The 15728-nt window shown below is 39.2% G+C and overlaps 1 protein-coding gene across 3 annotated transcripts in view; it reads right to left on the reverse strand.

Moving 5' to 3' along the window:
• Positions 1–15728, reverse strand: part of pde1cb (phosphodiesterase 1C, calmodulin-dependent b) — a 69140-nt gene that overhangs the window by 15539 nt on the left and 37873 nt on the right. For all 3 annotated transcript variants that reach the window (XM_031865059.1, XM_031865058.1, XM_031865060.1), the window contains 5 exons: positions 5470–5583; positions 3766–3948; positions 2024–2090; positions 1698–1814; positions 998–1138 (listed from right to left, as the gene is read on the reverse strand). In XM_031865059.1, coding sequence (XP_031720919.1) covers positions 998–1138; positions 1698–1814; positions 2024–2090; positions 3766–3948; positions 5470–5583 — 622 coding nt within the window. The remainder of the gene's footprint in view (positions 1–997; positions 1139–1697; positions 1815–2023; positions 2091–3765; positions 3949–5469; positions 5584–15728) is intronic.

The following is a 15728-nucleotide window of genomic DNA, read 5'->3' on the forward strand; positions in this document are numbered from 1 at the left end:
GTGCATGTGTGTGCTTTTTATTTATAGGCGTTTATATTTAACCTGTGAGTGTTTGCAACATCCACACACCTGTGACTGGGAATTTTCTTCTGATCTGTGTGCATCTGTGTGCACTCACGTACACAGAGTGGGGATTTAGCTCAGGACGGCCAGTCGATATGGGTGACGAATCAACAGTGCGGATGGGGGAGTCATTAAGAACAGGGGGGGTGGGGATAGGGAGGTGGGTGGGGGCAAGATGGCTGAACCATCCCTCAGTATTTTTCCTCATGGGGCCGGCTTTATGAATGACCTGTTGATTGTTGATTTAATGGAGTCTGGAGGGCCTGCAAAATGATAGATGCTGTTCTCCTGCTCTCCCAGGAGCCCGTGGTTCTAGAAGTAATGTGGTTTACTCTGCAAGGCAGTGCCCAAAGAAACACACCATGTCGACAGCTGTCGCAGCCACCTTATTACGGTGATTAAATAAAAACACTGGAAGCGGGGGCGGCCAGCTGGTTGGCTGGTTGGGGGACTTTGAACTCGGCTTTAGCGAGGCTAAGGATTTTTTTTTTTGGGAATGGATGCAGCATCAGAAATGCCCTAAAGTCACTCCAGTGGGAAGCAGTGAAATATAGGTCACAAGATGAAAAAAGAACAAAAGGAACATGAAATATGAAGTGACGTCTGGGCAACAAAACAAATGAACTTCAAATGTTGAGACAATGATCCTTAATGAGTGTCCCATTTTGACAGATGATCTTAGATATGTGGGTTGATGTTCTCAAACCTGCCCTGAGCAAGACGGGGATATCTTGTCTTGTTTAAGGAATGGATACTCCAATAAAAAAAAAAAGCTACAATAAGGCTGGCATACGGCAGCTGATGTTCTGAATCTCATGTGGATAATATGATTATATAGACTAAGCTTTCCTACTGGGAACCAAAGAAACGCTTGTATGTTCAACTGGGTTATGTAGGTGTCTAACGTGTAATTGTGCAGTCAAATCCTACTTACCACCATGCCAGTCTTGAGTAGCAAGTAGTGTACAGTCTGCGTGACATCAGCAGCGTGCATCAGGTTGTGGTAGGGGTTTTTATGTTTGCTGTATCCCACTTCTAGGGCCTCCACGAATGACACCACCGCAGAGATCGGGATCTGACGGCAGACAAAACAACAACGACAAATGACTGCCAGCTTAAAAAAAAAAAAAAAACACCGCAGACAGTAAGACACTTCTTAAAGCTATTGAGCGATTTAAATGATGACTGCATACAATTTCGCTACACGCACAGTCCCCGCAGCATCTGAAATTGATGTCATAAAATCATGGATCGTGAATCATTTAGGCTACTGCAGACTATGATTACATATTCATGTCAGCTTCATTGCCCATGTCATTTACTCTAAGATGCTGTCACTTAAAGTGAAGTGTCCTCAGCTGTAAGGCGCTGTGGAAAATCGGCTCCACCAGTGTCAGATGAGATAGAGTACTGTATGTCCATCCCCTTTTATAATTCAGTCATTGCTGAGACACAACACGATCTAACACTTATGAGACACAGAAGTGAGTGAGCTGACTTCCAGCAAATCAGGCATTGTGAAGGTTATTGTGATCTATACGGAATATTTCTAGCTTTTCCTTGTTTTAATGACAAAGCAATGACCAGCAGTACAGTGCACATATATATATATATATATATCCTTGAGGCTTTACCTTGAAACGGCTAATGAGGTCGTATCTTGTGAGCAACTCGTAGAATATGAATTTAAGTGCGTGATCCCCGCTGGCCTCATTCAGAGCGAACACGTCAAACGACCACTTGTCAACATGCTGTGAGGGGAAGAAAAATGTAAAATAACAGGTTTCCCCTCAAGTAATGTATTCATCTTTACAGAAAAAAAGGGTTAAGATGTGTGGTACTGCAAATCTAATTCTTGTAAATAGCTCAGGGTATGCAGTCTTGATTTTGGCACAAGTGTACAAAGTTGTTATTTCATATCTGTGAGCTTCTGCTTGGATGTGTGTGCACGTGTTAATACCTTAAGCACAGATATGACAGAAGGGGGGTAGCTGAGTCCCACCATATTGGAGGTACGACGGTACATCCTGTTTGGACGAGATAAAAACATCAAATGAAGCGCACCGCTGAGTGTAAACACCAAAGGTTACCAAACCACGGCCTGGAAGGTCCCCCACCAAGACAAACTATAAACCCTCAAATCAACACAATTTGGTTTGAAACTGTGCTGAAAAGGTTTAGTTGAGAAAAGGAGTTTTTTTTCACATGGCAATGGCTTAAGGCTTTGTCGAATGTGAAGGATAGAATATAGATCCATTTAATCTCATATTGCAATACAAGATGTGTAATTCTCAATGACATTAGTGGAATATTAGAAGTTGGTGTGCATTGCTCAGCATCCAAAAAAAACAGTGGAATACAACAAAATATGCAATTACTTAAAGTTTTACAATAACTTCCATGAATGCAACTTGATATAAAGCTGGCCATTTTGTTAGAACAGGACATTCTTTCAAATTTAAAATGGTGGACACCTCATGCTTCATCACTGTTCCACCTTTTCATTTTCATCCTCCCTTTTCCAATCTTTCTTCATTGTAAATGTCTGATAACAGACGGCCCTCTGTAACAACAGATTAAGAAAGATTACAGCTTACATGTTTGAGGCTTACTGATTTGAACAAATGTATGTTGCATGTTAGTATGTGATTTTGGAGAGGGAGCCGTTCGCAAGTCTCTGAATGATTGTGTTTATCGGGGCTTGCCAAGGCTGTGATGGGTGACTCAGGTGAGTGAGTGACTGTTCAGAGAGTACAAACACATTTCCAACTAATTTAAATGTTAAAAGACCAGACCAGTTTACAGACCCACTTGTAGTGGTTTAGAGTTTTGAATCGGCTTCTCCAGCTTCTCAGCTGCCACTAGTTTTCATTCAGTAAAGGACAAATAGAGAGTTCAGAGAGAGTTGAGAAATATGCTCCACATTAACAATCAACTATATTCTAACCTAGACAATTCCCTGTACCCCAAATCCCTCGTTCACTTCTGCCTATAGAATCTATTTACTGCATAATAGAGATCAGTCAATAATTTACTCCAGAGTTGAGATTCTAAGTTGAGATTTCAGACACTTATGAATCAATAATGGCGATGTAGAATTTTGGCATCTGCATTGAGTGATTGTTAGCAGAAAGAAGTGTACATGGTTGTATTGTGGACATTGCGTAGTGCATACATTTCACACAATCAGGACACTCAAATGAAATGGCAAAGAGTAAATATAGCACACTACATTAGGGCTGCAACTAATATTTGATTTCACAAGTGATTACTTATTACTATTATATTGTTTTATCTATTAACGGATTAATCGTTTGGTCTATAAAACACCAGAAAACTGTGACAAATGTCGATCACAAGCACAGTGGCATTTCATTAAATGTCTTATCTTGTTCAACCAACAGTCTAAAACTAAAGAATATTTACTTCAGCAATGCTCTGCAAAACATCAGTAATAAAAAGTGTTCGTGCAGAAGATTCACTGTGTGAGAACACCATGGTTGTCTTTTCATTATTCAAGGCCGAACTAAAGATGTTGATAGAACTGCTTTAAGTCGGTGTGGGCTACACTTGAACAATGATAGATTTGCGACTTCAGTCGGGGAAAGATAAAGGTGACAATCCATATTAATTATTCAACATTGATGACTACTCGCCGATATGTGAATGCGGCTGTGTGCTTGCTCATCACAAACACGTTACCTCTCAACAAATATGCCCGCCTGGACGGCGTGGACGATGCTGCGGAAGCGAGGTTTCTCTTCATTGCGACGCAGCATCAGGCCCATCTGGCGGGTGAAGGTTGAGGCCAGCCAATCCCTCACCTCTGAGGGAACCGACTCTGACTGGATGTCACTGAGTTCATCCTCTGTGTCCACCAAACGCCTGAAAGAAGGGAGAAAGGAGGTATGTAAGGTAAAAGACAGACACAAATAGAAAAGAAGCAAAGAAAAGGGGACACAGACAGATGCAGAGAGACAAAAGGCTTACTGAAATATCTAGCCTTTATTGCAGCAAACTCAAAATCCCAGCGCTGTCCATCAAATAATATCACCTCTTATGTAACATTAAAACATCCCAGGCCTTTTGAAACACCATGATGGAGTATTCAAATCCAATTGTGTGACATCATTCTCCACAGCTACCCTGTTGTGTTGACATGTACAGGGGATCAAGAGCAAAGCCTGTTGGTCTCCACCCTCTGAACTAAATACATGTTCTTATGGCATAGAGAAAACATTCACATCACACTGATAATCATGGTGCTACATGGACTCTGCACTGGATAGTTCATCATCCTTCATCTTGGAGTGGTCCTGCCATCGCTGGCCCTAATCTGCTGGGATCTAGATGACGAGAGGCTTACATAATTCCATAAACCCGATCATATCTCAGATTCTGGACCTGCACTACACTATTGACATACATTGACCTTGCATATTCCCTAATCTTAACCATATCTTTACAACAATCGATCCATGACTTTTCCATGACCATAAACCTCATATTTGGCAGTGGAAGAAGTATTTAGGTTGTTTAAATAGCAATATAAATGTAATAAATACTCCATTACATTTAGAAGTATCGCATTCAAAAGCTACTTCAGTAAAAGCGCAGAATTAAACAGTGATGCATTATTATTCTGCCAAGGAAGTTATGTTTTTGGTTCTGTTTGTTTGTTTGTCCGCAGGATTACGTAAAAACTACTGGCCTAATTTTCATGAAATCGGGTAGAAGTTTGCAGCATGGGTCAATAAAGAAACCACATGATTTTTGAAGCAGATCTGAATATCGGCAATAGGGCATTTGGCCTTGGTGGTGGTCTGTGCACTGAGAGTGCCCTTCAAAATATTATTGATGTATTAAAATGTCAGCACTTTTACTGAAATATTGTAGCTGGTCATATGCTTTTGGGTAGTGTAATCTATAATTAGAGAGGCACACTTAAAGTTATCGAAATTCTGAAATAATGCTACACCCTAACACCATGTTTCATGGAAACCAGGCCAGTAGTTTTTCCTGTAATCCTGTTTAACTAAAAGTAAAAGAAACAAACTGAACCAAAAATGTAACCTCATTGGCAGCGGTAACAATGCATCCTCCATCTGAAAAGTTAGTAGTAATTATAGATATTAGATAAACGTAGTGGAGTAAAAAGTACAACATTTCCCTCTGAAATGTAGTGGTAAGTAAGTAGAGTATCTCAGTAAATTATATTTAAAAGTAATTCAGAGTTAAGGTACGGTTTGCAATATGCCTGTTACACATTTAGTTATACATTTAGTGTAATATTCGTCATCACGGTGTGTGATTCTGTATTCTATATTTGTCAGTGCTGCACTATTGTTCTTCATAAATTAACCATGTCAATACTTGTTCCACTGTAGAAAGCTGTTGTTTACTTACCTCGTCTCCTCGATATAAACAGATTCTAGCACCGACGCTGCATATTCTAGGTTCTTCTTGAGATCAGTGAGGGAAGCCTCTCCTCTCTCCAGCTGCTTCACCAGACATCGTAATCTAAAACAGAGATTCAACAGTCATTTAACAAATGGGATTACTTCCCTGCCATCTCAACGTGATAAATTAATTGCAACTGATATTGGATTAATCTGGTCTGAGTTAGCGGTGTACTGGGCAACATTTTCTTCTGTGTAAATAAACATCTTGGTCTAAATACATTTTTTTTTAAATAGAGAAAATTATAAATAATATGATTCACTATGGACCAGAAGGTGTGTTAGGGTAGGACATATTGACAATTTGTTTTCATACTTTCATACTTTCGTTCTCAGTCTTGATTGGCATAAGTACAACACTTTGTCATAAGAGAAACTGTGTCAACCACAGTTGTAATGGCCGCATGTATCAGCTGGCTCCAGAGCTGTGGCATCATTCATGCTGGCTGCTATGACAACCCAACATGTCTGCACACTCTGCTTGGGCTCATTTGCATGTAACGGCGATTTAAAATCAAAATAGCTTCAATATTGCAGTTCTGCTATACGTGGCTTTTCAAAACATCGATTCCATTTTATTAGATTGCATAACTGGATCAGTGACACTTTTTCTGCCCTTGACTGATTCAAATGATATTATTGTAACCGCGAGCACAGTGATTCATGAAGACAGGAAAGTGCTGTAGAAAGTTAATACAGCTTTTATGTGTAAACAATTGCTGATTTTGTGCAAGACAGTTTCAACGTTTGCAAAAAAAATATTTTCACTGATGATCACCACATATACCAGTTAACTTTATAAAGTGTTGTACGTACAGTTAACTGATTACAGTCATGCGTGATACCTAGCAGTATAATGAGGAACTTTTCCTGCATGCAAAATGTATAATGTGGATTGGTTTACCTGGAAAACAAAATTTGTAACATTAAAAAAGTGTAATTGAAAGATCAATGAGATCTTCTCAGTGTTATTAACACTAATGTCCTTTTGCCTGTAGATCAATGTGTGACATTTTATTCCAAATATTCTTGAGCCCTGGCAAAAAATCCACTAAAAATAGACAGCGAAGAGCAAAGCAACTTAACATCAATTTCTGCACAATGCAACCTCTTGCAGTATACCACCTGCTGCTGTGCTGGAGGTCATGCGCTCCCTTTCACAGTGAATGCCCACAGAGGCTATGCTTGTTGTTGAATTATTAAGTAGAAGGGTGGAGAGAGTAGGAGGCTTCAGATGCTCTCAGTGATTACATTCCCTGGCAGCAATTTTCACCAACTAAACGCTGCAAAATGTTTCTGTGAAGAAGGTTGGAAAAAAAGTCTCAATCTAAATATTCATGAATGTAGTATGGCTCCAGTTATTCTTTATTGGCCAAAATATTATATGTTAGTATATGTATTATGGCCAAAGTTGGGGTTGGGGCCTGCTGTATTGTGTGTATAGCATTGAAAACACCCTCTGAACATTATCAGATCATTTTCAACGCTCAGCAGACTTTATTTTGAACGTCAAATGAAGTAGAGGTAGCATGCAATCCATCTCTATATCTATCTGCAGAGCTTCAATGGAAACCACTGACATAGTCTACTGTGCAATAATATCAGGTGGGAAACGTTTAAAGTAATCGTGGGTCATTACTTATATATTCATGCAGAAATGACTGTTTCCCACAATTTCATGGCAATCTATCCCATAGTTGTCCAGATATTTTACTCTGAATCAAAAATATAATCCTGCAGAGGATCACAAACATCATATGAACACATTGTCTGAGAACAATGAATGTCTACACAAATGTCCATGACAAACCATCTGATATTTGTTGAGATATTTCAGTCAGGACCAAAGTGACAGACTGACCAACCACCTAACAGACCGACATTGCCATCCCAAGAGCCATGTTGCTAGTGTTGCCCAAAATAAAAAAGATGAATCTGTTCCTTTAAAGACGCCCTGTGGAGTTTTACTTTAAACAACCAAAAGTTATGTTCACTTGTTTGCAGAGGGAAAAAGGGATCACACAAACAGGTTTTCAGTCTGACAGACTAATGTTCACATTTAGTGTTATTCCCCCAAATATATTGTGTTTATCCTTGAGGTCTAACAAATGTCTCAAGTGTAATTCCTTCATCATAAAACATTTGTTAACATCAATGTTTACTAGCTTGCAGTCTTCTTCTCCCATGTTTGCTGGCACATTGCAGCATATCTTTACCGCGACCTGTTAAACCCTGGAATACTTACTATAAATACTATACTTAATATCCTAAATACTATTTCTGACTGATAGCCGGCCCTTGTTAATGATCATTAACGGAAAACTTTAGTGCCTTGCATTGCAGTGTGCTGTGGTTGAAGTGCCATTACAAGCTGCCCAGCTGCAACAATAACCGATGCACGAAACAGGCAACTGAGTCCCCAGTTCGTCCATACCAGAGAGTTAGGAGCCACGATGTCGCGTGCATTGCCATTTAGTTGTGAACATAGCAGGGCAGTGTGTGTACAGTTTATTTTTCTTAGAATAAATATTACAACTCCTCAAGAACAAAGCCAAGTTCCTGTGTCTTGCTTGCCACCTGCTGATTAAAGTGAGGGGAGTTAGCAACAACTCTAATTCATGTTCTCTTAAGGTGGGCTGACCAGCTATTCTCCTGAAAAGCATATCACCTGAGTTTTGCTTAACTTGTGAAAAAATTAAATATTTCTTTTAACCATTTAACTGATCTTATTAACATCCCTATGTGACAGCATTTGACTGCACAGGATAAACGAAACAGGGACACAAAAACCAGCTCCATACAGCTACTAGAAATCTACTTGGCTTTTAAGAATCATAAGGAAGTGAATGGATAAAGAGTGAGCTGCAACTCTGGAATCACAGTGCATGTCGTTTGGCTGGCACTAATAATGGTTATTAAGAACAGCTGTGTGCAGCTTCCCTGCTAATACACTAGAATAACAAATACCCTCCCTCCTTCAACAAAGCTCCTTCTCAGATTATAATTTAATAGAATAGAGATAGAAACCCTTTTTATTGTCATATACATATACACATACATGAAATTTGACATCTGCATATTACCCATCCCTGTATATAGGGAGCAGTGGGCTGCCAATGACAGGCGCCAATCATCATAAATATTAAACTTTGATCAGTTGGTCATTTTCTATGACTGAATCGCAATGGTGCTAGCACGCTGTGCTAACTTGGAAAGCCCATGTTGAATGACATCAGCACATGAGCTGTCTCTGGTGAGTGCTTCTGTAAAATGCTTTCTTTCAGGCTCATCGCCTTTGTTTTGTGAACAATAGACTAAACTGAATGTACAATCAATTTTTGCTGTTCAATGAAAAGATAATTTACGAGATGTGGAGCATCCGGGAGGGCTTTCTAGTGAGAATTAATGCTATTTCAAAGTGTTGAGATAAAAGCAGAAACAATTTAGAGAGAGAAAGATTTGTTTCCTCACATCCCTAAGATAGCATTCTGATGTGAAAATCTGATACAAAAATTCCAAATGCACTTAATTGACTACAAACAAAGACTAGTGATGACGAGTCCCGTGCCAAAACGTACAATAAATCAATGTCTCTGACAACCAAAACAAAATTGGCTCATTTTACCTGCTGTCATTACCAAGGGAGACAACACGCTGGGTTAATAGCACGGGTCATGCCCAAAGTATCTCCCAGGCACAGAGCCAACTTGGGAAATTCAGTTTAAGCCATGCAGGGAAAAAGCCAACAGGGTGGTGGAGCAACAGTGATTTCATTTGCTATGGCATGACACATAATGACACATAATGACACACAGTGAACTCATTTTCTCAATTCCTTTCATTATCAACTTCTCACTCTCAATTTAAGTGCTCCATGGGAAGTTAAAGTTACTTTCTGTAAGATGGTAGTTTTGTAAGACTGATGACATTAAGACACACTGTACATAAACATAATAGTGTACATGATTCTTAAATGGTTGCAAATAATAACTATTTGCCTTTTGATTATTCTAACAATTAATCCTCAATAAAATCGCAGAAAAATTGCAAGTATCCAATTTCAAAGACATTCAATTCATAATGATATAAAACAGACCAAAGCAGCAAATATTAACATTAGTTAAGATGGAACCAGCGCCTTTGCTTGATAAATGACGAACAATTAACGAGATTGTTGAGGATTCTGTCAAATTACCAATCGCATAATTGTTTCTGATCTAGATTCATTAAATTTCAAGAAATGTATACAAAGAAATACTAAACAAGCAGATAAGGTAATGCAGCAGTGATCCTGTAGAGCAACATGCATGTAATATAAATAGATACTGGCACCGGTGTGTGTAAAACTATAAACAGAAGTTATAAGATATATATATAGAGGGTATTGGCTTGAAATACATGTCGCTCAAAGTGCTATCCTGAAAATATTGCTAAAACATATACATGAGATGCTTCTGTATGTGACTTTTGTTCTCTCTAAAAGATTAAAATACAAAAAGATAGATCTTAGGTGGAGTATCATCCAAAGGTTAAAACAGAGGCTGTGGGTCTTCTCCTGAAATCTACAATCATCGAATAAAGAGTCTTAAGACGGTGAGGGTCTTAAGTTCTGTACAGATTCTAAAGCCCTCAGACAAATTTGTGATTTTTGGGTTATATTATGAAACTGTTGTTTCATAACTGCAACTCCTGTCTCTTTTCAGTCTGAACAACACTCTGTCATCTGCAAACTGATGTAGTTTGACAGAGAGCTGCAGGAGGAAACAGCCCACAGCCTATGAGCACAGCTCATCGCTGCAGTTCAGGGTCTTTGATGTGTGCTTCTCAGACTTATTATGTGCTTTCTACAGTTTGAAAGCTCAATGTTTTACGAACAGCTGTGCATGGTCACAGGACAGGGACAGCTGGTAAAGCTTGACCAGCAAGAGCGCTGATATCATGGTGTTGAAATCCACCTAAAAATCCTTGATTTCTACTTGAGCTGTCATGATGTGAGATATTAACGTGAAGTGCCACATTCAATGTGTCATCACAGACCTTTGGGCTTTATATGTGAACTATAACAGGGAGTCTGTGGTGGATGGAAAGTGGATTAGGATAATTTTCTCAAAGGTGTTTGAACTGCAGAAGTAGTAACACTAACAGGGCATTTTGGGTGGGAAAAGTGCATGTATGAGTGTAAAAGCAATAATCTTATTTTAGCAGAGTGTACACAAAATGCATGCAGCTATGCAGCAGAAAACTGCTGTACATAATACTGTTGAATATTGCTTTTTATTACAGTTCAAGACCTTTTCAACTTTCAATTTCGTTTTGTTGTTATTGCTATTATCCATCCATTATATTTAACCGTTTATGTTATGCACCACCCGCCATGACAAATTCCTTGTATGTGCAACACACATTGGCAATAAACGGTTCTGATTCTGATTCTGATTCTGTTCGGGGTCGCGTCGGGAGTACAGAGTATAGAGTATATTCAATTTAGAGTTGCCAATCAACCTAAGCTTGGGACTGTGGGAGAAAGTCGGAGAACCCGGAGAAAACCAACGCTAACACAGGGAGAACATGCAAACTCCACACAGAAGGCCCATCTCGCCCGGGTATCAAACTCCGGCCCCTCTTGCTGTGGTGAGCTGCTAGCCACCACACCACCATGCAGCCCTTTACCACTATTATTATTGTTATTATAGGAAATAACTTATCCTTAATATAGTCTCATGGATGGGTTTTTTATCCCAATAAATTGACAAATTCCACTGGCCAAGGTTAAGCAGGCCAGTGAGCACGACAAAGACATGACCCTCCAGCTGTCTGCCTCTATATCTGAAGAATGGAGATTTATCTGCTTTCCCTCAGGGAGGGTGAGCAGAGAGCACAGAGAGGAGATTAGAGTAGGTATTCAGCGTCTCCTCTATTTTTATTTGCCGCCAGTGCTTTAGCCGCAACTGACCTCCTCAGAAAGAAGAATGGAAATACAAAAAACTAAAGGACAAGTACCGAACTAGCCGCCCTGCAGTATACAGTGGGGCTCCACAATACTCAACCTCTCGACAGCTGTTGTGACAGCCAGAAGGGAACATGAAAAACAGAGAAATTAAACAGTATAGGGTAACGTAGCAACAGCTTTCTCCTTCCTCTAACAATTGCTTTGTCACTCAAGCAGAAAAAAAACACTCACATATCCACAGGGGAAAACGATTAAAAAAAAAATCAAATGTATTCCATTCTGACCTAACTCATAATAAAAGGCTCATTTCTGCTTTGAGAAGCAGCAGAAACAGTCAGAAGCTATTTTCCACACAGCAGAAACGGGGCTAGAATAGATGGTGCTGGTTGAGCAGAGAGCCCTGCCAGGATGCAAAAATTGGTCACCATCTGTGTTCATTCTGACATTCTAGCGTAGACAATGTGTAATCAATGGCCTGGGGTCAATGTAATCACCCGGGAAGATAAGCGTGCTTTCAGGGAACACACACAGGTTTTCAGGCTGATAAGCGGAAAAAGACCTGTAAAAACATGATGACTAAGTTAAGCCGTGGTACCACGGATTCTGCAGCCTCGGCCATGATTTATGACTGCAGCTGAGAAGAGGTTCGTCTCTAATATAGAGTCCTGAGATGTCTACATTTTAGCGAGACAGATGGGGTGAGGCAGGAATCTGAGTCATGGTTTAATCTGGAGTTGGCCTCTGATCAACAGAAAACAGCTCAGTGTTGAACCCGCTTTCTATTGTGAACAATCAATTCAACTCTACTTAACTCATTGGATTCCCTCTACATCATACACATGGCTTTATCAAGAAATGGCTTGCTGTTGGAAGAGGAGGCCTTCTATGATGTATTTGAATGATATAAACAGAAATGTTTTCACAGTAATTGCAGCATCTTTACATTTTTCTGCATACATTTTATTTTTGAAAGAAATTAAAGAGAACCAGGTGGAGCCAAATTAAGTTTGCATTTAATTGGGTAGCAGTTTTTTAATACTGTCTGCCCTATAGTAGCCAGATTTATTTTTAAAGAATGTGATAAAAAATAATGTATTCAATAATTTTGAAATAAATATGAAGTCATAAGTCTGTCAACTGACAGAAAATCAATGTACAATTATGTTGATAACTTTTGAGGAGAAAGTAAACTGAACAACTTTGGAACTGTTGGACAAACAAAACAAGACATTTTAAGGTTTGAGCTTAGCCTCTGCTAATTTGTGATGGTTAATTTTGACTATTTTCTGTCTCTGAATTTGCAAAAATGTTCCTTTGTATGTCAAATTATTATGAATTTGTGTATTAAACCCACTTTTCTATAATCGCATAATAAAGACGTATTGACATATGAAAAGCATTTTTTTTTTCCACTCTTTCCAAAGTTTAAAAAATGTTCATGAACACAACACATGCAACAGTTGCTGAGCAGCTATTTGTAATGTCCTCTTGGTTTGCTTTTCTGTCAAGCAATGTCAACATTGTTATTTTTTTAAATTAATTTCTTGAACCTGTCATAAGCCCAAAAATGTACCATATGTCAGCAGTAGATATTTCAAATGATTCCAGTTTGAACTGCATTACTTTGATTAATTGAATCAACTTTGACTAAAATAAAACCAGAATTTTTTATTATCAAGCAAGCAAATTGATAATATTTTACTGAAACTAAAGTATTATTAGTAGTTATATGAAGAACACATGATTTATATGCATACAAGCAGTCTAGTTTTACAAAGAAATGAAACTAAAAGATATTTTTGTTGGAGTATATAAATATCTAAAAGGAAATGCATTGTTGTACAATGCCAAATATTATCTTCCGATTCACAACACATTTCTAGTACAGACAGTACAAGCCATTGTGTCCTGTTAAAATGTCCTCCCTCCCCTTGTATTCAGTGTTGCTTTGGAACGTGAGCTAAATGCTGAAATAGTATGTAAACACAAATGTTAATGTGACACCCACACTGAACACATTGAGTTGGCCATTCAGTTTTGGGTGGCAACAGCAACAGCAGACACTGGCTGAATGTTCCTGCTGCTGTTGATGGCTCTACATAAAATTAACTATTTTGTCACAGTGCAAGGGAGCTGCACTCTCTGAAAAATATTGGTAACTCCTTCAAAAGTTCCGATATCTGTTCTAAACAAAGCCTTTCCAGTGGGAGGTTGCAAATGACAGATGTGACAAGAATGGCGGGGGACAGAAGAAAACCTTAAAAAAGATCAGTGGTTGGCTGAATGCAGCCCCCTCATGTCAAAGACTGCCAATCAAATCCACAAGATGAATGTAAAAAAGATCCTCAATAACGCTATGAGCACAAAATAAAAAGAGCGAGAGAGAGAAAGAGAAAATCCTTTGTTCAAACTGGAGGAGGTGCAATGAATTTAATAGTTTAATGCAAGAGAGAAACAAACAGAGACTATATTTAGTGATAAGACGCTGTAAAATATTTACTGTCCATTCTTTGATCAGTACCTGTTATGCATGACACCAAACAGAAACCCAGAAGCTATTTTGAGATACCATGCAGTCTTTTGTTCCTGTCATCACTGAAAATGGACGAAATTAGCAATGATGTAATCCACGATTCACTCAAAACTTTGTTCCAGTTTAGGTTAGTTAAGCAGAGATGCAATACTGGGTTAACTCTTCCCTCTTCACTCAAATGAACTTCAGGTGTCTGGTCTGTAAAGGTTAGTAAATATAAGCAGACTTTGTGGAGTTCCCTGTCGTTTCAATGCACAGGTTTACAGGGGCTCAAGCCTCAAGGACCTGGCCCAGAAAGAGCAGAACTGGCAGACCTGAGTAAAAGCTTGTCAGGCAAACCAAATTGAAAAAGGAGTTGGCCAAGAACGAACAGTGGGGAGAGGAAGAAAGGACGGCCTAGCCAATGAAGAACCGAGGTGGGAGACAAAAGTCAAACAGGTGGTGGACAAGAACAAATACTTGGAAGAGCTCTGTATGAAAATGTTACAAAAGAAAGAAAACAAGGAAAAGGTGGAGAAAGAAAAGGAGGAGACGACAGAGAAGAAAAGAAGAAGAAAGTTTTTTTGAGCTGGATGCAAAAGAAGAAGTGTGACGGCAGCAGTAAGGTGGAGGAGGCTGCTGTTTGTTCTGCTTTCCATCCTTCATCCATCTGCCTCATCCTCACCCCCATCACCCTCCACCCACTCATCCTGTTAAATTCAGGGTGGCATGGTGGCTCAGTGATTAGCACTGCAGTCTCACAGATGCACCTCCACCTGTCAGGCTGTGTGGAGGAGTTTGTGTATTCTCCCTGTCTGCATGGGTTCTCTCCTGGTCCTCAGTTCTCGCTACAGTAGGTAACTTCAGGACCACGTTTTGCCATGTTGACTCACACACTCACAAGGTGAAAACAATGCCAGCGTGTCACGGCTGGTAAATATAGTCAATATCAGTCCTAATGAACGGGCTTACCAGGGTTTAAGGCTCGGGGCCAGGTGACGTAAAGAGAGGTTAAGTCTACTGACTCAAATTAAATAAGGTGAAACCTAGCTGACAGCTAGAGTGGTCACTCAAACTGGTCAAGCCCTTAATCATGCATAACTTTAAGCATTAATATAATTTAATTAACCCCCTTACAGTAGTCAATTACGGGGATGTTAGCTATAGAGATCAAAACTGCTTTTCGTACCAGGCTGTAAACATGTTTATTTCTATTGTTAAGTTTGTCATATTAACATGGGGGTCTATTGGGATTGACTCCCTTTTTGAACCAGCCTCAAGAGACTATTTGATAAACTACAGTTTTGGGGCAATTCTTCAATAGACTTAATGTTTCAGCCGCGGAGGTTGCAGCTTGGTTTCCGTGTGTCGTGAAATTGATGTAGCTGTCTGTGGTGAAATTAATGTTTTTGCATGTTGTCAAATGGATGTTTTTATGTGTCGTCAAATTGATGTCTTCAGGTGACATTAAATTTATGTTTTCGTGTGTTGGGAAGTTGATGATTTTGTGAAATCCCCATAACATTTTGTTTTTAAAACATTGTTGTGGTCCGAGTTCTCAGCTCTTAACTTTAGTTCAATGTTTGTATTTCTAATAGTAACGATAGCCAAAACTATGGAAATAAGATAATAAATTGCAGAAATATCACATCAAGCAAGTAATGATACAATTTAATGGCACCTTCATTGATTGAGTTGGGAGGTGAGAAAATGTGTTAGAGGAATATCCTTTGAAGCAACACGC

This window comes from Anarrhichthys ocellatus, unplaced genomic scaffold (assembly GCF_004355925.1).
Source record: "Anarrhichthys ocellatus isolate YVR2014 unplaced genomic scaffold, GSC_Weel_1.0 scaffold32, whole genome shotgun sequence".
Taxonomy (NCBI): domain Eukaryota; kingdom Metazoa; phylum Chordata; class Actinopteri; order Perciformes; family Anarhichadidae; genus Anarrhichthys; species Anarrhichthys ocellatus.